Source organism: Petromyzon marinus, chromosome 45 (assembly GCF_048934315.1).
Source record: "Petromyzon marinus isolate PM22_M1 ecotype Great Lakes invasive population chromosome 45, UKy_Petmar_22M1.pri1.0, whole genome shotgun sequence".
NCBI classification, from domain to species: Eukaryota; Metazoa; Chordata; class Hyperoartia; order Petromyzontiformes; family Petromyzontidae; genus Petromyzon; species Petromyzon marinus.
The window spans coordinates 10,244,099-10,269,019 of NC_133711.1; the positions used below are offsets into that span (position 1 = coordinate 10,244,099).

At 59.7% G+C, this 24,921-nt stretch overlaps 1 protein-coding gene across 1 annotated transcript; it reads right to left on the bottom strand.

Moving 5' to 3' along the window:
- Positions 1 to 143: 143 nt before the first annotated feature.
- Positions 144 to 24,445, bottom strand: LOC116952196 (cadherin-2-like). Its single transcript, XM_032971328.2, has 15 exons — positions 24,241 to 24,445; positions 20,373 to 20,439; positions 19,581 to 19,708; positions 18,238 to 18,384; positions 16,661 to 16,816; positions 15,951 to 16,095; positions 12,855 to 13,027; positions 10,247 to 10,381; positions 9,688 to 9,873; positions 9,100 to 9,350; positions 8,419 to 8,561; positions 7,746 to 7,976; positions 6,816 to 7,046; positions 6,018 to 6,361; positions 144 to 5,471 (listed from the first exon to the last, which is right to left on the bottom strand). The coding sequence occupies exons 1-15, from the start codon at positions 24,283 to 24,285 to the stop codon at positions 5,238 to 5,240; spliced, it is 2,616 nt and encodes an 871-aa protein (XP_032827219.1). The 5' UTR covers positions 24,286 to 24,445; the 3' UTR covers positions 144 to 5,237.
- Between the last annotated feature and the right edge of the window lie 476 nt (positions 24,446 to 24,921).

The window sequence follows — 24,921 nt, forward strand, 5'->3', positions numbered from 1 at the left end:
GAAGCATATGGCTAAAGTAACCCCCCCCCCAAATGACCTGCACGGCATCAGGTGAACCCTCATTGAGCGTTGGATAACGGGCCGGTACATTAACGGTTCATTGTCGCACCCGCGTTTCCAGTGAGTGGCTTGGCACGGGGCGGTGCAAAAAGTGAGACACAGATTTATTTGAGTAAAAAACAGAAGCCGCCGTCACTCCGCAGCGAGAAAAGCACAGGAGGCCAGATCACAGATGAGGAGTCGTCGGCACGAGGCAATCGACGGCGCTTCTTGCCTCGTGTCCCAGCCCCTGTGAACGCGCAAAAATTTCGCAGCTGCACGGAGTACAAAGAAAAAAAACACATCGGGAGGTAGTACAGCATGTCCTCGAAATACCGAGGATGATTCAGTGATGGGGTACATGACGACCACATGCATCCGATTCACAGCTTGCAATGCGAAACAGTACCGCCCGCGTATTTTCGCGGGATACAAATTCGGGGTGGAGGGTGGGTGTGGGGAGGCGAAACGTCGGCACGCACGAACCCGGATCAACGCGGTGGGATGAATGTGACGTCATCACGCAGATGTGCGTATGACGTCACCACGGAGCACTTGTCCGCCCGCGCGCCAGCCAGCCTGCCAAACTTGTTTTTAAATAGATATGATGCTGTGGTGTATATATTAATACACTGCTGAATGAGGGCCACCCCATACCGTGCAGGCTATGGAGGTGATTGTGGCCTTATGCTCAATACTACGCCACTGAAACCATGGAAAATCATAAGCCAGTTCTGTCACGTACAATCCAATGCTATGCAGTATATAGTGTTTCAGTAGAGACCCACACTGAGACTGCCTGAGCAGCGTAGAGACGCGGCTGGCGACGCGGTTAGCATCGTGGCTTTGCACGATAACTTGACTGAGCTTCGGGAGTGCGATTTTCAATATCCTTCCAATGTTGTGTTCAAGTATTAGGGGTGTTAAAAAAGCTCTGCTATGTGCGGGACAAGGAATATCCGCCCACGCTATTCCCAGGTTCGGTGGCCTAGCGGTGGAGCGAGCTGCTCACTAATCTTAAGGTTGTGAGGTCAAATCACGGTTAGGGGGAATAGATTCGTTCAATCAACCATCCCTCCAAAGTCAATAACAGTGGTTGTCCTACGGATAAACTCAAACCCGCCACGGGAACGATTAATTTTTACCACTGGCTCAGGGCTGTAAAATAGCAGGTGAGCGCCCCAATGATCATGTGAGCTGACACATCACTTTGGCTTTCTGTTATTTCGAGGACACGCCGTGGCTTTGTGTTGCACATTTTAACTCGGCGCTGCTAAAACACGGGGCACGCGACCACTGGGCGTTCGTGCCCCCCCCCCCCCCCCCGAGTGGGGACGCGACAAGACGGCGAGAACGGCGGCGTCCACGCGGAACGCTCGACAGCACGACACGACGACACGACGAGAACCTCTCCCGCCGGCTCCACCACACCTCGGCCCCGCCGGTTGGGCAACCGAATCGCCAAAGCAGGGTCGCTCGAAACTCGAAAGTGGGCCAATTATTTAGCGACACGCTGTTACTGCTGCGTTGGCAGCGGTGCACAAGCACAATCAACAACAGCAACAAACTCAACACGTTCCTCAATAAAACTGTGGCCTTCAACGGAAAATAATCTAATTGACGACGTTTCTGGCAATGGACCTTCCGTCATACATTTGTATTTGAAGGCACCAGCTGTTATTGACCAATGTATTGAGTTGCTTGAAAGCAGAGTCTCCGTCTCTACTGCACGCACGCAAGCGGCTGTGACAGTTGCTCGCGATTGGTTGCAGAGACGAGCCACAGTTGCATGCAGCCAAGGTTGCGCGACTGATGGCGCGGGCGTGGTGGACTCTGGTGGACGACTCCGCTTCCCCGCGGACGCAGCAACGGCGGTGGCAGCGGCGCCACGTGGCGCCACGTGGCGCCCCGCGCGCTGCGTTCACGCGCCACGAGTACAAAACGCACGGCAGCCGGAGCTGCGTTCCCCTTATCCACGCACACGGGCGCACGGTTTACAAAAAGCCGGGCTGTAAAAAGTGGACGAGACGCACACACACACACAGAACCGAGAGGAGGCCGCGGAGGTAGGCGCAGGCACGCGCGCGCGCACGGCAGCATCCTTGAAGCATGCATCACACTGGGGGGGGGGGCGATGATGCGACCCCGTGCGTCGCTCCCCCACCACCACCACCCGCCGCCGACCCCGTGACATCAACACTCGAGAGGAGTTGGGGGGGGGGCGAGAATGCGCTGCAAGCGTCTCTCCTCCAAAGCTAGCGGGGGACAGGGCACAGAGAGACAGAGCGAGAGAGAGGGGGGAGGGAGACGGGTGCCTGCTCCGGGGTTTGAGAAGTTTAACAGTAAAGCCGATCTGGCACGTGGCATTGCTTGGCATGGGAGACCCAACCCCCCTCGCCACCTCTTCCTCTCCCCGGGATCCGACTGTGGCGTGGTCAGGGGCAGTCCCCGTTCCGACCAGGGTCCGTCTGCCGCCACGTGAATAAAACACCTTACGCGAGAATCCCCCCGCCCTCCTTAATTAACACGGATTTAAAGAAGCCGCTAGGGGAATATTATAGTTAAGTGGTTTTATATAGCCGACCTCTGGGCCCCTAACCTCCCGACAGTGTGCTGTGCTGGCTTACAGCCAAGCGGGTTCAATTAATCTAATTGGCCTAATTGGCTGCAAATCTCAGCAACGGTTCTAAGGTCACAGGTTTATTGAATGAGGTTTGCGGAAAGGCGCAGTTACGTGCCACATGGCCCTATCACCGATACATGCGCCAGAACTCGTCGGATCTCAGACGCTAATCGCGCTCTGGCCTGCTTAGTTCCTGGAGGGGTGAGCACCAGGGCTTGCCAGGCGTTGTAGGCGTGGGGCTGCGAGGTGTGGCCAGGAGATGGCAGTGCCAGGTGCCCCTCCCCCCACCCATCGTATGCGAGGTGGGTTTTTTTTCAGTTTACTACAGTTTTCTCTGATACGAAGCCAAAGTTTTATAATGGAATTGACTAATCTTGCAAATGCTGCAGGGCTCTCCTAAAAAAAAAGTTTTGAGACTCAACGAGAATTTCCCGGGTAAGTAAAGGGCATGATTCTGTCACTGGCAGTACAATGTTTGCCACGCCAGTGGGCCTGTGGTGCTGTACACATCATTCGGTGTCTTGTACTTGGGCGATTTGCAAAGTTCATGGTCAACGTGGGTGAGAGGGGGATCGCGCCTGGCTTTCGCGGTTGTGCTACCGTACGGCTCTCCGCCGCGTTTGCCGGGTCGTGCCGCGCGATGCTCGGCACGGCTGTCTGACGTTTTGCTCAACGCGTGCGGTTCCTGAAGAACCTCCCGGCACGTGGAGAGAAACGTCAGACAATGGTGCCGAGCATTGCGCGGTACCACCCGAGCAACAACAACAACCGCCCCACGTGGGCGAGCGAGAGGGTGACCGCGCCACCACCACCGCCACCACCGCCACGTGTTTGCACCGCGACTGGCGGCGAGCGAGCGTGATGCGTCCCCCCAGAGCCCTGGCAGGCGGTCTCACGGACACCCCTCGCGGTCCTTTCCCTCGCACAGTACGTCTACACGGCGAGCCCTTTGGTCAATCCACTGCTGGATGTGAGCCTCCCCCTACGCCATGCGGGTGGTGGTGGGGTCTTAGATCGTACAACAGTTGAAGGTGGCGCGCATAGACGGTTGGAGCGTAGTACAGTACAACAATTACGTTTTTTTTTGCACTTGCCCTCCGTTGACTAAGCCAGCGCCTCTCTCCCTTGAGCGAGACCTCGCACGGCAAAGGGGAATCCTGCCCGACGAGGGAAGGGGTCATCGGATTTTTTGGTGAAGTTGCGCCGACATCCCCACAGCCGCCAATGGTGGGGGGGGGGGGGGGGGGTGGTGGGGCAAACGGCAAGGCCATTCGATGCGTTTTGGCCGTTTCGTTGAGATGCGAACACTTTTTTCTTTCAAACGTATATTTACAGCATTGGACGTCGCGGCGTTCATTGAAGCGTTAGTCGTGTTACGATACTTCATCCTTCATCGCGAGGAGGAGGAGGAACAAACCCGCCACGTACAGAGAAAGGACACGAACACAAAGATGGAGCGTTAAAGAAATCACGTTGGTATTATTATCATCATCAGACTTAAGACAAATATCACATTCTCCAGATTATAAGATGCTCTTGAAAGTAAGACGCACCCCTAACTTGTGCCCTGTGTCAATAAAGTTATGCATATCTGGTCACGCTCACGCAACTGCCAGACCCCCCCACCCCCAAGGTTTGCTTTAGAATCGAGGGTAGGGATCAAGTGCGTCTTGCAATCGGGAGAACATGGGAATGTTTGCACGATGCAACTGCCGCGCCAACTTGTGAACGAACCTGGCCAAAGGTATTTCGTGCAGCCAGCCCCTGGGGCAAACACGGGAGGCGACATCTCACTGGGCCACCACCGCCACCCGCACAATGGTTACACACGCCAAGCACGACCACCACCACCACCTCTCAGTGACGGGCGTGAAATGAGAGCTCCCGTGTGGAGACTCGGCGAGGGCCGCGGCGTGCGGGTAGAGATTTGAGACCTCCATCTCCACGCGGCAGCTCCGCCATCACGCGGCGTGCGCAACGCTGCCCCAGCTCGCGGCTGGACTCATGGCCCACGGGACCCCCCGCCGGTTGAGGGGGGGGGGGGGGGCCTCGTCCATGAGTGGTTTCCATCGCGGGCGGCGGCCTCGTGCTACTCGGTGGCTTCTTCCCGTGATCGCGGGGGCTCCGGGATATTCACGAGGCCACGGCCGACAGCGCCCAGCCGCGTGGGCATCGAGCGCCAAGCCTCAACGCCCGCGGGGCTTCTTCCCGAGAGCATGGCACGCTCTGGTGGAGCGGGTGGCCTCTCTTCGCCCCGCCGCAGAGTGTGGGGTGGGGGGGGTACTCCGGTGTTGTAGCCCCCAGGACTTAAATGTATTCACGACTGACCCGCCGCATCCAGCATACCTCCACTTTTGCGGTGGCTGTGGCTAGCCAGGGCCACGTGCCACCTACCCAACTCGAGCTAGCGACGCGGAAAATCATCGGTGAGAAATGAAGCCCGTTCGGAAAAAGGCTGAGTAGGTAGGGATGGGTGGGGGGCAGAGGAAGGGAGGAGGAGGGCACGAGGGGATGGAGGGGACGAGACTTGGCACTGGAGACTTGGCACGGGGCGAGGGGTCGTCCCCGCCCGCCGCTACTCGTGAGAGCCGTACATGTCGGCGAGGCGGCGGAAGCGGGGCCCCCACTCGCGCAGGTAGGCGTAGTCGTGGTCGGGGTCCCCCCCGGAGGGGCCCTCGGTGCCCCCGCAGCAGCACGAGGACTCGAGGGAGCTGAGGGAGCCCGCCGTCGAGCCGCTGCCCTCGTAGTCGAACATGAGCAGCGAGTCGTACGGGGGCGCCGTAGGGTCCTGGTCGGCCGCGCGGAGGCTCTGCGTGGGACGCGCGCGGGAGCACGGAACGCGCCGGTGAACGCTCACGGGTGCAGACGTGCGAGCGAAAGTATGAACACGCACACACACAGGTACAGACGCGCAGACACAGGCGCACGGCTGTGTGTGTACACGCGGACACGTGGACGCACATGCAACAACAAAAAGTCCAATGCACAAACACTGGTACGCGTGTATAAAGCGCGCGCGTAGATTAAACAGCGCACACGAGTGTGCAAAAGCACGTGCAGTGTTATTGAATATATTCGTTTCCAGCTCGCATTCACTCTTCTGTTGGGATGGGTTTTCCCGTCATTTACATGGACACAGGTGTACGCCTACACACACAGATGCGTCGACATGCAAGTACGAACACGCGTGCACAAACACACGGTCGCGTGCACGGACACACACGGACGTGCACGCGCACGCACACATGGCCAAACCCCGCCACGGTGTGCAGCTCTCACGACCCACGCACGATCCGTTCCCCCCCCCTACCACCGCCCCGTCCCGTCCCAAAAGTCTCCCGTTCCCGCTCCTCACCTCCCCGATGAAGTCCATCATGTCGGAGGGGTGCTGCGGGGGCCCCGCTGCCCGGCTCGGGTAGCGAGGGCCCGGGCTGGCCGTGGGCCTCTCGTCCAGGCGCCGGAGGGCCGTGCCGGCATCGCCGCCGCCGCCGCGGCCGGCGCACTCCGGCCGACGCAGGGGGGAGTCTCCCGGGCGCTGCAGCTGGCTCAGGTCGTAGTCCTGGTCCTCCTCGCCGCCGCCCTCCTCGTCGTAGCGCAGGATGTTGTCGCGCACGTCCTCCTCCGACTCGAAGAGCAGCTCCTTGGCCGCGTGGTCCTTGTCGCGGCGGCGCGAGTACGCGGCGAGCAGCAGCACCAGGACTGCAGGTGCGCAGGGGACACGGGGCATGAAGCCATGGGGACACGTGGGGGACACGGGGACAAGATGACATGGGGACACGGGGACACAGGGGACATGGGGCATGAAGCCATGGGGACACGTGGGGGACACGAGGACACAGGGGACACTGGGCATGAAGCCATGGGGACACGTGGGGGACACGGGGACACAGGGGACATGCTGACAGAGGATGTAGGGGCATGTGGACATCGAGGCACACGGAGACGTTTGAATGCGAGGACAGAAGATAGAAGCGTCAACACAGGGAGATGGGGAGAAAGACGAGATAAATGTGGGGACGTACACGGGGCAGAGACACGCGGTCGCAGGGGCACGGGGACACGCGGGGGGGAGGGGACACAGCACTCCAGCACAAGCGAGCGCGGTGGTGGCGGGGGGTGGTAGTGGACGGGACGCCCGGCTCTGGAGTCTCACCCAGCAGCAGCAACACGCAGGTGAGGATGGCGATGATGGCGCCGGTGCCGAGAGCGGCCACGAGCGGCTGCACCAGCGCGCACTCGCCGTCGTCGGTGCAGACGCAGACCTTGACGAGCAGCACGGAGACGTTGCTCATGGCCGGGTTCCCCGAGTCGGTGACGCGCACGGGCACCGCGTAGCGGCCCACGGGCAGCTGCGGCACGCGCAGCTGCAGCTCCACGCTGCGGCCTGCTTGGGGCGGGACGCGCGCACAGAGAGAGGTCGCCCGGGGAGCGGGGGGGTGGTGGCGGGTGACGGTGGACCAGCGATGGCGGCGCGTTCGCCGCTCGCTGTTGCAGAGGTTCGCGGTTCGAACGCGGCAGGCCACCCTGGATTAATCCGGCAGGCGCGTTTGCCGCAATGACGCGTCGCCCTGGTTTCCCAGTGCAGCCGTGACGTCGTTCTCAAGGAGTAAGCCATTGCATGCCTGAAGCCAGCCATGATTCCCTACATCCCCTTCATTACTCCACGCCCCCAGATTCCCCTCGTCCCCCTGGGCGTCCTGGATGCTCCATCCCCTTGTCTTCCCGGACCCTCCCCCCTTTACCGCCAATCATTCCCCTTTTCCCTCTCGACCTGTTTGAGCCCCCTTTTGTCCCCTCGGTGACCTAGACCCCCTCCATCCCCTGAACCGGCCTCGTAGCATGACCTTATTTAAAGGGGGCATAAAGAAATGTTAAACATAAAACACGCCTGTCCGGAATCCATGGATTCCTCTTTGACCCCTGAACTCCACGTTCCCTTTCAACCTCTCAAAACGAGGCTGCCCTTTGACCCCTTCAACCCGCGGGCGTTCCGAGTCGACCCCCGAACCCCCGGAGCGCTCCCCTTTGACCCATTTGGGGGGGGGGGGGGAGACACCCTCTCGAGAGTCGGGCGCCGTCGCACCGTCGATGCGCCTGATGGTCCAGTTGCGGCGCACGTCAGGGGGCGAGGGCGCGAGCTCGTAGGAGAAGGGCTGCCCGTTGGGGTCGCCGTCCGCGTCCGTCGCCGTCAGGTTCAGGGAGCGGCGCGCGCGGGGACGCAGGCACAGCTCGGCCTCGCGCGACAGCAGCGCCGGCGCGTTGTCGTTCATGTCCACGAGCTCCAACAGCAGCGAGCCCGTGCCCGTGCCGCCAGCTGTGTACACGCACACACACAGACACACACACAGACACACACAGACACACACAGACACACACACACAAAGATTCCCCCCCCCCCATGTAGCATCTGACAGAGACCGTTGGGGCAAGATCTGTCAGTGAGGAGCAGCAATGAAGGCCGGCATGGCACACGGGAGGGGGTGGGTGGCCAGCACCGCACACCGCGCCAGGTACTGATAAAGGCTGAGTCGACCTAAGGTAGGCCCAGGACCGGTTCAGTTAATCCATCGCTGGTGTTTGCCATCGGTGGGAATCGAACTCGGGTCGCTGGGTTTGTAACGCAGCGCCCTAAACCACTGTGCAACCACTCCCCACCTAATTTTATACGCAGCACAGACAGAGGAAGCGAGTTACAGGAGGCCAGGTGGTCGTGTGTTGGACACGCGGTGGGGTACAAAGGAGACCGTGGGCCTCACCGCCGTCCGTGGCGATGAAGGAGGCCACGTAGGAGCCGGAGGAGACGAAGGGAGACTCGCGGTCCAGAGGGGCCGTGGTCACCACACGACCTCCGAGCGCGTCGACGGACAGCCAGCCCGCAGGGTCACTGAGCTTCGAGAACCTGGGACAGCATCATCGGCATCATCATCATCATCATCGTCACCAGCGTATGTGTGTGAGTGTTTGGGTGTGTGTGTATATAAGACAAAAATCTCCCTCGTAGCCTTAACAGACTGTTGGAGCAAATGCCGTCAGCGAGCATCCCAGTGTGGAGCGGTGGTGCAGCGGTTAGCGCGCTGCGCTACGGACTCGGCGGCCCGAGTTCGATTCGCACTCGCATAGGTCGACTCGGCCTTAATTGATTACCTGGTGCGGTGTGTAAATATCGCCACCAGGGGTGGGGGCAAAGGCGGCCGGGCGTGGTGCTGGCCGCCCACCCACCATCGTGTGCCGTGCCGGCCTTCATAGGTGTTACTCGCTAACAGCACTTGCCCCATCAGTCTGTTTAGCCTATACGGGGGATCTTTGTCTTTGTAAGATGTAATCACTCCCATCTGCCGTTTCCTGGAGTCTCTGCACGGTGTGTCTAAGTGTGCGTGTGTGTGTGTTTGTATTGGGTGTGTGCGTCCGTGTGCGCGTCCGTCTGCGTGTTCACCCACCGCACGGTCTGCCTCATGTCCGAGTCCGGGTCGCGGGCCGACAGGTTTCCGATGGCCGTGCCGGGCGTCACGTTCTCGGCCACGCGCACTGTGCGCCGCTCGGGCCAGAAGCGCGGCGCCTCGTTGTCGTCGCTCACGGCCACGGAGACGGTGGCCGTGGAGAAGGGCGCGTACGGGGATCCCTGCAGCTCCTCCTCGTTCTTCGCCTCCACCAGCAGCACGAAGCGGCGGTCCACCTCGTAATCCACGGGCTGGGGAGTGAGGAGGACGGGGGGCGAGAGGGGTGAGGAGGACGGGGGTGAGGAGGGCTGTGAAACCATTTCCTTCCTCACAGCCATAGGCCTAACGCTATCCCTAATCCCGTACACTAACAGCTAGCCACAAACCATAACCCTAGCCCTGGACACTAACCCAAGGGTTGCTGAGAGCTGAACACGACCTTTGGCGGCATTAAGAATAAAACAATCTCAGCTGTCCAGCCGGCTCACCATCACTCGGTCCTCCTCACCCGCCGTCACCCTTCGCTCAGCCCAGTTCCTCGCCCCACACTCGCCCCGTCGCCTTGGCTTCTCGCCCCGGGGCGCTCACCTTGACCACGGTGAGGATGGCGTTGTTGGTGAGCGGGTCGGTGTGCACCGCAAAGTGCCCGCCGGGGTCCCCGCGGAGGACGGCGTAGCGGGCGCGCCACGCGGCCGTGCCGGGCCCGTCCAGGTCCAGCACGCTCATGTTGGCCACCGTGACGTCGCGCACGTTCTCCCGCACGTAGCCATAGAACTGCGGCCGGGGGTCGGGGGGGGTCACAAGAGCCACGCCGGGCCGATCGATCTGACACGTCGATGCCGTCGCGCGCTTTTGTGCGGAGCCACCGCGCGAGGTCGCGACCGTACGCCGACGGCATCGTGGGCGATCGCTCGTGGGCGTCGCATTATTCAAGAAAACGCGATGACGGTGATGGTGGTGCCTCTATGGACGTCAAAGGCGTTCTAGGGTGGAGGTGCACTACCACGGAGCCGCCCTACCCTGGAGCTACCCCACCGTGGAGCAGCTCAACTGTGGAGCCGCCTTACTTTGGAGCAGCTCCACCGTGGATGCACCCTATAAATGGAGCCACCCTTTATAGCGCCACCCTGCCGTGCAGCTGCCCTACCGTGGAGGTCCGGAACTCGGGTGGGTTGTCGTTGACGTCCATCACGTGGATCACCGCCAGGGCCGTGCTCGTGAGGCCGAACCAGGTGCCCTCCATGTCCGTGGCCTGGATGCGCAGCCTGTACACCGGCTCCTTCTGTCACGGCAAAGTTAGCGAGCGACTATTGAAGTTAGCGAGATCCTGCCACCGCAACAAGAGTCCCCTTTGGCTAAAAATAGGTCAAAAATATCTCCCCCCCCCCGTAACCGATTAGGTTGGCTGTGATGTTCGGATAAACGGTGGTTGAGTGCCGTTTTGAAGTGGCAGGCCTCGTGTGACCGTGGGACGTGTGAAATGAGGTCGTGTGCCGGACACAGCCCACATCACCGAGATTCCCCAACCCCTAGCGCGTGACAACACTGTTAATGCGACGGATCCTAAATACATTCACTGACGTATCGCAAGGATGACAATCGATATTAAATGGTGAATCTTTACACGCCTAGTAATCATCATCAGCCATGGTCAATCCATTGCTGGATAAAAGCCTCCAAGAGCCACCTTTATCTCTCAAGATCCCACCATATAATAGTTCGCCCAACACCGATACTCCAGCTAATTTCATCGCTCCATCTAATCGGTCAACGTATTCTCCGACACGTTCCACCAATAGTACGAAAATATTAATTACCATCATCCGTAAATTTTCCGCGAACAAAAATATCCTGACAAGGGATTGGCCAAACATCCCAATGCAATTAGGCCTTGCTACAACACATCAAGGCCCAGCTACAGCTTTATTAGAATTTTGTTAAGCTTTGCAGCTTTGCAGCTTTGCTGAACAAAATAAACAAATATTATTACTCCTATTTTGAATATTATTAACAGTGCCAAGAAACAAGGGTCGCCATAATGACACATTCCTGGGTTGTTATTTTTAGACTAAGTGGGCCGAAGGGAATTTCACTCCCGGCGCAAGCTTAATTTGATTCTCATTAAAATCGCCACTTTTTAAATTTCGCGAATGGCTGATGTCACCGCGGCTGGGATGGGGGTTTGGTGCCGGGAGCTTGAGGTCAGGGATCCGGGGCCTGGGGTCCCAGGATCTGGGATCCGGAGGCACAGGGCATCGTGTTTTCACCGCCACGGCTGTCCCCGCGCGGGTCCCCAGCTCATTACCGCCGTTTAAGAGGCGGCTTTAGGGGGAGTGGAGTCCGAGCGCGGTGCCTCGCACACGGCACGTGGGGGTGGGTTGGGGGGGGGTCGTTGCGTCTCGCGGCACGGAGACTCACACACGGAGACTCACACACGGAGACTCACACACGCACGCACCGACACAGACCTGGACGCGTACGTGCGTGTACGTACCGCATCGCATCGGTCACACAAAAACGTGCGCGTGCACGCACAGAGACAAATGACACAGACACACTGAACACGTGCACACATGCACGGGTATGAATGCGTTCACGAAAGGCAAGATACACACGCGTGCATAATAACACACACACACACTCAGGCACACCGTGCAGTGCCTGCAGCAGATGGAAGTGATTACATCTTGCAAAGACAAAGATCCCCCGTATAACCTTAACAGACTGTCGGGCAAGCCTTTGGGGGCAAGCGAGTACCTATGAAGACCGGCACGGCACACGAGGGGGTGGGTGACCAGCACCACGCTCGGCCGCCTTTGTCTCCTCAGTGGCGATGTTTACACACCGCACCAAGTACTCATTTTAGGCTGAGTCGACCTAGAGGATGCCCATAACCGGTTCAGGTAATCGTCACTGGTGTTGCCCGTGAGCGGGAATCGAACATGAGTCGCCAGATTCGTAGCACAGTGCGCTTTCCGCTACACTACTGCTCCCCCACAATGCACACATACACGCGCATACAGAGACACACACATCCATAGAGACACATACACGGGTATAAGGCTGAGCGTATGGTGTACGAGAGATGGCAATAGGGTCATGAAGGTACACTGCTGCAGGTACAAAGCGTAGCTATGATGCTGCTGGTACGATGCTACATGTACCATGCTGTAGGTACCATTCTGCAGGTACTATGCTGCAAGTACCGTCTGTCTAGGTACGATGTTGCAGGTACCTTGCTGTGTGAGTCTATAGATTTGATGTTGCAGGTACCTTGCTGCGTGAGTCTATAGATTTGATGTTGCAGGTACCTTGCTGTGTGAGTCTATAGACTTGATGTTGCAGGTACCTTGCTGTGTGAGTCTATAGATTGATGTTGCAGGTACCTTGCTGTGTGAGTCTATAGATTTAATGTTGCAGGTACCTTGCTGTGTGAGTCTATAGATTTGATGTTGCAGGTACCTTGCTGTGAGTCTATAGATTTGATGTTGCAGGTACCTTGCTGTGTGAGTCTATAGATTTGATGTTGCAGGTACCTTGCTGTGTGAGTCTATAGATTTGATGTTGCAGGTACCTTGCTGTGTGAGTCTATAGATTTGATGGTGCAGGTACCTTGCTGTGTGAGTCTATAGATTTGATGGTGCAGGTACCATGATGTATGCCTGTATAGGTCTGATGGTGCAGGGAGCGTGCTGCAAGTAGGCCTGTCTAGGTACAACGGTGCAGGCAGCGACGCGTTTGCGGGGAGGGCGCACCTCGCGGTCCAGCCCGGAGGCGATGGTGCTGATGAGCCCCGTGGCGTTGTTGATGGTGAACATGTGCGGGAAGGGCCGCTCGGGCTCCTGGGACACCACCTTGTAGCGCACCATCCCGTTGGGCTGCTCCGCGTCGTCGGCGTCGTCCGCCCGCACCCGCATCACCGGCGTCCCTGCCCGGCCGGCACCGACGGTCAGCGCCACCTCGCCGCTCCGGCGGGCCCCCGCGGCGCCGCTTCGCCACCCCGGAATGTTTTTTTTTCTTTTTTAAATCGAATTATTTTACAAGCACTTTTTCCGCCGGAAACGTGGGAAGTTCCACATCCCTCTGGCGGGGCCGAGTCTATCCGTTAGACGTCCAGTGTTGACTTCCGTACAGAGTCGGTGCTCGTTTTATCGACCCCCCCCCCGTGCATGCCCTGCCCAAAGGATGATGGGCCGAGTTAACCCCCCACGACCAGGATTTGAACTCGTCACTTTGTCTATGAGCCGCTCGTTCGCTCTGCCGCCGAGCCACTGGGACGAGGATGTTTCAGTGTTTTTTCTTTCCGGCTTTGTCCGGTAACCCGATGACGGGCTTCACCGCACAGATCGAGCCGTCTGGGAGCAGCGCGCAGGACGAATTCGCCTCTTTAACGGCGCGGCTGTTCGAAACAACGGTGCTCATGCCACTGACTGTCAACCCGGCAGCAGTCATGGGGTTCACCACGGTTAGCCGGTCGGCGGGTCATCGCGTGGGGAGGGGTAAAGTGTGGGTACGCCTACTGGACATCTGCGAAAAAAGAGCTTTATAGCTCATCGGATTCCTCCTCCAGTACGTGTTCACGCGTGGCCAATTCGGTGCGTTCCTTCCTGGCATTCCACTGGAGACGATTGCCGGCTCGCGAACTTTCGGAGCGGTGTGGGCGTTTTTTCTGAGATGAGTTGAGAACGCGCGCATTTCGGCTGACTTGATTCGTGGTTATAACGAGAACCAATTCCAATATTTTCGTCGTCGAGCGCCCTTTATTGATGGCCCTCTGATGGCATCAATCCCTGACGCCCACCGCATCAGGCACTGATTTCAGGCTGAGCGGACCTAGAAGAGTCCGGAGTGAAACAGACCCTGCCCCCCCCTCCCCCCATTACCCACGAGAAGCCGCTGTGTCTCAGTGTGAGCAACAAGGTCGGAGAGGCACACACCGAGAGCCGTGGTCCCGAGGGGGAGAGATAAAAGCGGGGAGATGCGGAAGAGATAAGAAAGGGGAGACGGGGTGGAGCAGGGAGTCGGTGGAGATGCGGGTCGAGGATAAATGGGAGAGGAGAGAGATGTGAAGGGAGACGTGATAGGGTTAGGGGGAGATGAGGGACAGAGGGGAAGGGGTTAAAGGACAGATAATAGAAGGGAGGTTGGGGGAGATGAGGGAGAGAAAAAGAGAATGATTAAAATAGAGAAGGGAGATGGGTGAATTGAGGGGAGCGGGAATCTTCAGGGGCTGGTCAACGTGCTCTTCGGCTATGCCAAGCTCGCCATATACAGGGCAATGAAGGTGGCCCTTGAGGGGCAACGTCCGGCCAGCAGCCTAGGCATCTTCCGCGCTCTGGTCGGAGCCAGGGTGAGTGGGCTGGAGTTCTGCCACACGCGGCTGACCCACGCCGTGCCGGCCTTCAAGGAGCAGTGGGTGCTGTAGGAGGCCGTGTGCTCGGTGGCAGATGACGGAGAGCTCTGCATGCAGATATAAGCTATCCGTCGGAGGCCGTTTGACTGTGGGAAGGGCTGCGTGCAGATGCAGCACTTGTCGTAGTTAAAAATATATATTTTGTTGGGTCTTTCATTTAAAAGGGGGGGGGGGGGGTTACATAAAGCAAAGCATTAAAAAAACCAAAAAAAACGAAATGATGGACGAAGCAAAGTGCCGACTACACCGATAATTTTCTTGTTTCCTCTGATCGTAAAAAAAGAGAGAGATGAGGGGAGAGGGAAGAGAGGAGAGGGGGATGAGAGGAGGCGGGGAGAGGGGGACGGTGTGTCGGTTCAGTGCGCAGAGCGGCGACGTCGTCACCGGCAGCGGAGCGGACTCCTCGCCGGGGGAGGGGCCACGCGGCGCGGGGGAACGGGGAGCGGGGAGGGGAGGGAGCGGGGAGGGAGGGGAGGGAGCGGCGTGGTAGGGGGGGGGCAGCGCTGAGAGAAGCTGCGGTGGAGAGGGTTGAGAGTGCGGGACGAGGGCCCAGCAGCGTCCGGGCTGGCCGTGTCGGCCCGTAGCCACTTCCAGCTCGCCCCGCCTGCGGCCACACGAGGCCTATCGCGGCACACAACACTTACACATCGCTGCGGCGAACATCTTAGCAGCAACCGATCGGGTACTAGATGGGGGAAGGGTGGGGGGGGGTCGAGTGTTTCCAATTTGTGCTTCGTCGTGTCTGTCACGCTCGGTCGCCTTCTGTCGGTGCGCGGCCGCTTCTCAGTGGCCGCCACAATGGGACTGCGGTGCCCGCGAAGGGCACGGAAGGGGAGAGGAGCGAGACGTCGAGAGTGGAGCGCTCTAGGAGTGGAGACGTGGAGGAGAATGGAGATGTGAAAGGGGGATTAGGGTGAGTAGTGGGGGATAACGGGAGTGGAGATTTGGAGTGTTGGAGTCGAGGGGGACAGGATGCGAGCCGAGCGCGTCCCATCGACTTGGTGAATCTCCGCTCCCCCGGGGGGCCACGGGGGCCGGTCGGGCCTTGAGATGGGACGGAGGGTCGGGAGTGGTGAGAACTCCCCTGCGATGATGAACGAGTGGCAGGGCCACGCATCCATCACTCGGCGCTATCGACGCGCGTTCCGCTCGCGCGTCGATCGAACGCGGCGGAGAAGCCCCCCCCCCCCCCGCGTAACAGCCCCCCCCCCCCGCGTAACGTCCCCCCCCCCCCGCATCTCCCAAGGACGGCGCGATCAGCGGAGCGGAGAGCGGAGCGCAGGAGTAACCCCCCTCCCCCGGCTCCCCCACCGTACCCCCTCTTCATCCCCACGTCTATTTAAGCTGAATGATGACGGGAGCGTGGCTCCCCATTCGCCCGTTAACCCACTCCGTCTACTCCGCCTCCGCCCGCCCGCCCGCCGGAGCGACCTCTCACCGGGCGGGGAGCCCTCGGGCACGGAGCCGTTGTAGAGGGCCTGCGAGAAGTCGGGCTTGTTGTCGTTCTGGTCGATCACCTGGATGAGCAGCTCCACCGCGTTCTCCACCTGGTTGCCGTTCAGGTCCACGGCGTGGCCTCGCAGCTGTGGAGACATCAACACCGTGAGGTGCTGACGCTGACCCTCACAATGAGACTCAGACCCTCACAGCGAGACCCTGGTCCTCACAGCGGGACCCTGACCCTCACAATGAGACCCTGACCCTCACAATGAGACCCTGACCCTCAAGGTCAGACCCTGACCCTCACAATGAGACCCTGGGACTCACGGCGAGTCTCTAACCTCAGCCCCCTATGGACGATGGTACCGATATCTGCTCCGGCTCACACAGACCGCGCCACCCTTCCTCCTCCTCCTCCCCCTGCCCCTTGCAGGCCGCAGGCACCTGCAGCCGGCACTCACAAACCTGGTAGGTGGCGATGCGCTCACACACCTGGTAGGTGGCGATGTGCTCACACACCCGGTAGGTGGCGATGTGCTCACACACCTGGTAGGTGGCGATGTGCTCACACACCCGGTAGCTGGCGATGTGCTCACACACCTGGTAGGTGGCGATGCGCTCACAAACCTGGTAGCTGGCGATGTGCTCACACACCTGGTAGGTGGCGATGCGCTCACACACCCGGTAGCTGGCGATGCGCTCACACACCTGGTAGCTGGCGATGTGCTCGCGGTCCAGCGAGCGCGTCACGTACAAGCGGCCCGTGATGGCGTTGATGGTGAAGACGCCGATGGGAGGGAGGTCGGAGCCGGGGCCCGTCACGCTGTAGCGGAGCTCGCTGCTGCCGTCCTTGTCGGACTTCACCTGCACGGCACCACGCCCCCCAAACCGTGAGACGCGCCCGAGCTCCCGATTAAGGGGGGCAGACGCGGGGACGTTTGCCCGTGGACCCCCACGGATAGAAAGAGCAAGCGTTTCATTTCCTTACTACGACAAGTGGGGCCGTAATTGCACTGCCCGTTGTGCCGCCGCTGCTGCTGCTGTGTAGCTCCCAGCGAGGTTGGTGTGGTCGGGTCGCACCGCGCGTTGCTCGGCACGATGGCCCACGTTTCGCTCCACGCGCCGAGATACTTTTGCAGAATTTCAGTTCCTGCGGGAAAGCTCCCATCGCGCGGAGCGAACCCGAATTCTAAATCTCAGCTCCTGCATTTTATTCCCAGCCACGGATAGCATCACGAGTGAGGAGCAATTCTCCGAATCGGGTCCTGTGCATCCCCTAGGTTGACTCGGCCTCAAGTATGTACCCGGTGCCGTTGTGTGTAAATATCAGCACTGGGGAGACAGAGGGGGCCGGCCATGGTGCTTGCCACACCGCCACCTCGTGCGCCGTGCCCCCCTTCTTAAGAGGTGCTCGCTAACGGCACTTGCCTTCACAGGCGGTGAAGGCTACACGGGGGATCTTTGTCTTGTGTCTGTGTGTGTGGCGGTGGTGGGGAGCGGTGGCGTAGTGGTTAGCGCTACGCTGCGCTATGAACACGGCGACCGGAGCTCGATTCGCGCTCACGGTCAACACCGGTGACGATTATCTGAATCCGTCCTGGGCCTCCCCTAGGTCGCCTCAGCCTCAAATGAGTACCTGGTGCGGTGTGTAAACATCGCCACTAGGGAGACAAAGGCGGCCGGGCGTGGTGCTGCCCCCCCGCCCCCTCCCTCGTGTGCCGTGCCGGCCTTCATATGTGCTCGCTAACAGCACTTGCGTAGGCTATTTGGGGGATCTTTGTCTTTGTCTTGTGTGACGGTGGTGGCGGTGGAGAATGGACAGGGAGTCTGATGAGTGCTGATTGGTTCACGCGTGCGGTGGGAAGGGGCGCGGACACCGACGGTGATGCGAGGCCTCGGTGTGGGCCCACTCACTCTGTGGGCACGTGACTTGTCTCTGTGTGGACACGAAGAGCGTGTCTCTGTGGGGACATGCAGAGTGTGTCTTTCTGGGTGTCTGACGAGGTGAGTATGTGACGAGGTGAGGGTGTTTGTGACGAGGTCAGTGCGTGCGTGACGAGGTGTGACGAGGTGAGTGGGTATGTCACGGGATAAGAGTGTGACGAGGTGAGTGCGTGCGTGACGAGGTGAGTGTGGGTGTGACGAGGTGAGTGCGTGACGAGGTAAGTGGGTGTGTGACGTGGTGAGTGCATGACGAGGTGAGTGTAGGTGTGACGAGGTGAGTGCGTGCGTGACGAGGCGTGACGAGGTGCGTGCGGGCGTGTGACGAGGTGACGGCCCCTGACCGTGACGAGGTGCTTGGGAAAGGGACCCCTGTCGTTCTCAGGCACGCTGATGGGAGGGATCACCCAGTCGCGCTTCTGCCGCCGGGAGGCGTCCCCACCTCGGCTGAGCTCCCTCCACGAGAACACGCGCTCACGGGCACCCACAGGCTGGCCGTCGTCAGCAGCATCGACGGCACAACAACCATCATCAGCAACAGCAGCATCAGTATCAGTAGTAGCAGCATCGTCATCATCAGCAGTAGCAGCAGCATCAACAGCACAACAACCATCATCAGTAGCAGCAACATCATCATCAGCAGTAGCATCAGCAGCAGCAGCATCAACAGCACGACAACAGCCATCACTATCAGTAGCAGAAGCAGCAATATCAGAACGACCACCATCATCATCCGGACAGTGATCAGCAGCTGTAGCGTCATTGTCATGACAATCAACATCATCATTCAGTTGCATAACCAGAATCATCATCACGACAATCAGCATCATTTATCATTATGATGACAATTATCATCATCATCAGCATCATCGCCATGACATCTTCAGCAGAAGAAGCAACATCATGCCGATCATCTGAAGCATCAGTGTCATCATCGGTACAATTATCATCGTCACGTTGACTATGTCAACCTCGCCACTCTCATCACGATGTTCTTCAACATCCTGGCGATCTGTATCATCACCGTCGTCATCACGCCCATCGAGGTGCCAAACCCTTGCTTAACAGTAGAATGTAGTACAGCAAATGTGAACCAACATCTTCTGTGCCTTTGGAATGAGATACAGCGTTGCCCCCTTTCCATGCGTGGGTTTTTTTCCCCCGCGTGCTCCCGGTTTCCTCCCACGTGTATGAACGACTCCAGTAACTGGTGGGAAGCATCTGAACGTCGAGATAACCGATGAGGAATCGTTGGTGGTAGGGAGCCGCTCACCGCCTAGCAGCGACCTCCCCGCTCGTGTCTGTGGTTCCTCTTTGGCGATTGTGAGCTGCGATTTGCATGGACGACGACGACGCTACACAAAAAACTACTCGCGAGAGTGCGTGTTTAGATTGTGTGTGTTAGATTGTGTGTGTTAGATTGTGTGTGTTAGATTGTGTGTGTTAGATTGTGTGTGTTAGATTGTGTGTGTGTTAGATTGTGTGTGTTGGATTGTGTGTTTAGATTGTGTGTGTTAGATTGTGTGTGTTGGATTGTGTGTGTGTTAGATTGTGTGTGTGTTAGATTGTGTGTTTAGATTGCGCGCTTAGATTGTGTGTGTTAGATTGTGTGTGTTAGATTGTGTGTGTGTTAGATTGTGTGTTTAGATTGCGCGTTCAGATAGCGCGTTTAGATTCGTCCACGTGCCTTAGAGTCGCGGCGACCCGGGGGGGAGCCGTGGGGGTGCGGCTCCGCGGGGGAGCAGCGCTGCGCCCCACGTGGCGTCCGCTCCACGTGCGCACCGCTCACGTTCCCCGAGCACGTGACCACCTCCACTGCGGGGGTTGGTGGAGGGGGGGTGTCAACGTGATGGGGGGGGGGGGGTCAAGAGGTCACGCGGTTGACCCGCTCACCTACCGCTTGAGTAAAAATGGGAAGAAGAAAAACATGACCGCAATTCTTTTGTGCCGGGAATCCGCGCCAGATAAACCCCCGCTTAGAAATCTACAGCCTCCCACTTACGTCAGCAAGGTTAACGCAGAAGCGATACGCGAGTGAGAAATAAAGCAAGCCACCAAACGATACGGGGAAGGCGTGACCGGAATTTATCGGGGAGCGCAGCGTCATAGATCAGCCGAGCTGCTTCACGCCGGATTCTGTAAAACGGGAACTGGGATCTCGAACGCGGACGCGGTATTCCGACGTTTCGTTGTGTTCCTCGCAAAGAGACCGCGTGCGCCTCTCCGGAGATGGAATCCTCTCGCGCACGCGCCCTGTGCCCGAACTGGAGGAGGCCTTTGCTCGTGACTCGGAAGAGTTGGCAGCTGCGAGTCTCAAGTTACGGGTGGACATCATGGGGAGACGGAGCCGAATAAACGACCCGCAGCCACCAGGAGGGGCTGCACGTGAGTGGTGCGTTCTGGACGACGGTGATAAACGCCGGGACTCGCCAGGCAAACGAGGAGCGCGAGTGAGCGCCCAGAGGGGCTGGGTTCGTACCCGGGTGAAGGCGCTGTCCTCGACTCGGAGCTTCGAGGACGCGGCGCGCACAGACTCCGAGCAAGGCCTGCAGATTCACACAAAGACAAAGATCCCCCGTATAGCCTGTAACAGACTGTTGGGGCAAGTGCTGTTAGCGAGCTCCTATGAAGGCCGTGACGATACACGAGGGGGTGGGTGGCCAGCACCACGCCCGACCGCCTTTGTCTCCCCAATGGCGATGTTTACACATCACACCAGGTACTCATTTGAGTCCGAGGCGACCTAGGGGAGGCCCAAAACCGGTTCAAATAATCGTCGCCAGAGTTGCCCGTGAGCGGGAATCGAACTCGGGTCGCCGGGTTCGTAGCGCAGCGAAGCGCTAACCGCTACGCCACCGCTCCCCACCACGCAGACAATCCACAGCCACACACGCGCACAATGACAAAGACCCCCGTGTAGCCGCATGGAGCCTATTGGGGCCAAGTGCTGTTAGCGAGCACCTATTGAGGGGAGGGGGGGAGTGGGGGTCGGGCACGTTGATGGCCCCACTGTGAGGGCCGGCTGGGGCGAGCCTCCCGGTCCGCGATGGTGCAGACGAAGTCTCGAGACATCGGACAAGAGGCGCATTCAGACGCACGCGAATCCGAACCATCGATACAAAGACACGCGGGCAGGGACGCGCAGGGACACAAATACAACCGCGTAGATTCGCACAAACGCGGACGCGCTGACGCACCGCCGCAATTGAAATGCACGAAGACAAAGATCCCCCGTATAGCCTTGACAGAGTGTTGGGGTGAATGCTGTTAGCGAGCTCCTATGAAGGCCAGGACGGTGCACGCTCTGGTGGGTGGCCAGATCCACCCCTGACCGCCTTTGTCTCCCCAATGGCGATGTTTACACACCGCATCAGATAATAATTTGAGGCTGAGTCGACCTAGGGGAGGCTCAGCAACGGTTCAGATATTCGTTACCGGTGTTGGCCGTGTGGAACCCGGGGTTCGTAGCGCAGTGCGCTAACCGCTACACTACCGCTCCCCACGGACACACACGCACAGGGACACTGAAATACACACCACAGACACGGCCGGTACACAAACGCAAAACACACAAACCGACACATATGCAGATACACACCCACACACGAGCAGACACACACCGACACACTTCATCTGCCAGAGCGGTCATCCAAGCCCCGTCAATAGATAACAACCTGCACCAGCACCCTGCATAAGCACCCTGCACATCGCACCCAGCATTTTATATATTGCACCCTACACATCGTACCCAGCACCCTGCACGTAGCAAACCTCGTTTCCTACAACCAGCACCATGAATCTTGCACCCCGCATGCCTGAGTCTCGTATCCGCTCGCGTCCCGCCACCGCTCTAAGTCGGCACCCACACTCCCTGCACCCCCTGCATCTCGCATCTCCCCGCGCCCTGTTTCCCTGTGTCCCTTGCCTCTGGACACCACACCCTGAAATATCGGCGCCCTGCTACGGCTATTCACGTATCACATGTGCTTGCATCCTACCTATCTATGCGCTGCATCACACTGCACTGCATCCTTCCACTCTGACTCTCTGCGCTCTGCATCGCACTGCATCCCTCCACTCTGCCTCTCTGCGCCCTGCATCGCTCTGCACTGCATCCCTCCACTCTGCCTCTCTACGCTCACGCTGCGCGTCTGCACCCTGCTTCGTCTCTTCACGTGCCCCCCACCAGCGCATTCTAAACTACGCATCCCTACGCCCTGCATCTTTGTGCCCAGAACGGTGCACCCCTCCATCCCTTGTCTCTGCTCCCAGCACAATGCACCGCCTCCACCCTGCACAGCTCACCCTGCACCGTGCACACTCTGAACGCCGCACCCCGCACACCGCGCGCGCTGCGCCCCCCGCTCATCGCCCCCCGCTCATCGCCCCCCGCTCATCGCCCCCCGCTCATCGCACCCCGCTCATCGCACCCCGCTCATCGCACCCCGCTCATCGCACCCCGCTCATCGCACCCCGCTCATCGCACCCCGCTCATCGCACCCCGCTCATCGCACCCCGCTCATCGCACCCCGCTCATCGCACCCCGCTCATCGCACCCCGCTCATCGCACCCCGCTCATCGCACCCCGCTCATCGCACCCCGCTCATCGCACCCCGCTCATCGCACCCCGCTCATCGCACCCCGCTCATCGCACCCCGCTCATCGCACCCCGCTCATCGCACCCCGCTCATCGCACCCCGCTCATCGCACCCCGCTCATCGCACCCCGCTCATCGCACCCCGCTCATCGCACCCCGCTCATCGCACCCCGCTCATCGCACCCCGCTCATCGCACCCCGCTCATCGCACCCCGCTCATCGCACCCCGCTCATCGCACCCCGCTCATCGCACCCCGCTCATCGCACCCCGCTCATCGCACCCCGCTCATCGCACCCCGCTCATCGCACCCCGCTCATCGCACCCCGCTCATCGCACCCCGCTCATCGCACCCCGCTCATCGCACCCCGCTCATCGCACCCCGCTCATCGCACCCCGCTCATCGCACCCCGCTCATCGCACCCCGCTCATCGCACCCCGCTCATCGCACCCCGCTCATCGCACCCCGCTCATCGCACCCCGCTCATCGCACCCCGCTCATCGCACCCCGCTCATCGCACCCCGCTCATCGCACCCCGCTCATCGCACCCCGCTCATCGCACCCCGCTCATCGCACCCCGCTCATCGCACCCCGCTCATCGCACCCCGCTCATCGCACCCCGCTCATCGCACCCCGCTCATCGCACCCCGCTCATCGCACCCCGCTCATCGCACCCCGCTCATCGCACCCCGCTCATCGCACCCCGCTCATCGCACCCCGCTCATCGCACCCCGCTCATCGCACCCCGCTCATCGCACCCCGCTCATCGCACCCCGCTCATCGCACCCCGCTCATCGCACCCCGCTCATCGCACCCCGCTCATCGCACCCCGCTCAGTGCACCAGGGATGGAGGGGAGGCGCGCGCGCAGCGTGACCACGACGATGATGATGGCGGTGACCCGCAGATGATGATCACGATGAGGACCGCCACAACGATGCTGATGATGATGACCATGGCAACAGCGGAAGCGTTAGAGATGATGGTGGTGGTGTTCATAGTGGTGAGGATGATGATGGTGGTATCCATGATGATGAAGAGAGCGAGAGCGCTGGTGATGATGGTGATGAGTGTGATGATGGTGATGATGATGGTAGTGGCGGTGAAGATGGAAACAGCGAGAGCGCTGGTGATGATGATGGTGGTGGTGATGATGATGGCGGTGGTGGTGATGATGATGATGGTGGTAGTGGTGATGATGGTGGTGGTGATGGTAGTGGCGGTGATGTTGATGGTGGTGATGATGGTGGTGGTGGCGGCGGTGGCGATGATGTTGATGGTGGTGATGATGATGATGGTAGTGGTGATGATGGTGGTAGTGGTGATGATGGTGGTGGTGATGATGATGGTGGTAGTGGTGATGATGGTGGTGGTGATGGTGGTGGCGGTGATGATGATGGTGGTGATGATGGTGATGGTGGCGGTGGTGATGATGATGGCGGTGGTGGTGATGATGATGGCGGTGGTGGTGATGATTATGATGGTGGTGGTAGTGGTGATGGTGGTGGTGATGATGATGATGGTGGTAGTGGTGATGATGATGGTGGTGATGATGATGGTGGTAGTGGTGATGATGATGGTGGTGATGATGATGATGATGGTGGTAGTGGTGATGATGATGGTGGTGATGATGATGTTGATGGTGGTGATGATGGTAGCGGTGTCGATCACCGAGCCAGGCGGCGCTCGCCGCAGCACAAAGGAGGGGATCGCGGGATGTGAATCGGCACCAGACGGAGTCTCCCTCCTCACCTCAGCCAGCACCGCCAGGGCCCACAGCACCCACGGGGCACGCATGGTGCTGCCAGGGCCCCTAGGCAGAGCCCGCGGGGGGCAGGGAGGCGCGGGGCCCCCGTGATGAAGCGCGAGAGCTCCCCGCTCCTCCTCTCTCCTCCTGCTGCTGCTGCTTCTGCTGCTGCTGGATTTCGACGGTGGTGACGTCACCGCATTAAGATTCAGTCCGCATCAGAAAATCGTCGCGCCTCTCCCCCCAACTCCTACCCCCGCCCACCCCCTACTCCCGTGCCCCCCACCCCACCCCCTACTCCTATGCCCCCCACCCCCTACTCCCGTGCCCCCCCACCCCACCCCCTACTCCTATGCCCCCCCACCCCCTACTCCCTAGCCCCCCACCCCACCCCCGACTCCCATGCCCCCTTACCCCACCCCCTACTCCCATGCCCCCCCACCCCACCCCCTACTCCCTAGCCACCCCACCCCACCCCCGACTCCCATGCCCCCACCCCACCCCCGACTCCCATGCCCCCCCACCCCACCCCCTACTACCATGCCCCCCCCACCCCACCCCCTACTCCCACCGCTCGAGTCACCTCGTCCTCCGTCTCCTCGGCCCCCCCAGACGCCTTCCCGCCTCATCCTCTTCCCGTCCCTCCGGCGTCTCGCTGCTCCTGTCTCAGTCCCCCAATCTCTCCA

Coding starts and splice junctions, on each gene's coding strand:
- LOC116952196 (XM_032971328.2), bottom strand. CDS start 24,285: ATGCGTGCCCCGTGGGTGCTGTGGGCCCTGGCGGTGCTGGCTGAG. Junction 8,562..9,099: donor GACATGAGGCAGACCGTGCG/GTGGGTGAACAC, acceptor ATGCTGTCCCAG/GTTCTCGAAGCTCAGTGACC. Junction 5,472..6,017: donor TGATGGACTTCATCGGGGAG/GTGAGGAGCGGG, acceptor CGTCCCACGCAG/AGCCTCCGCGCGGCCGACCA.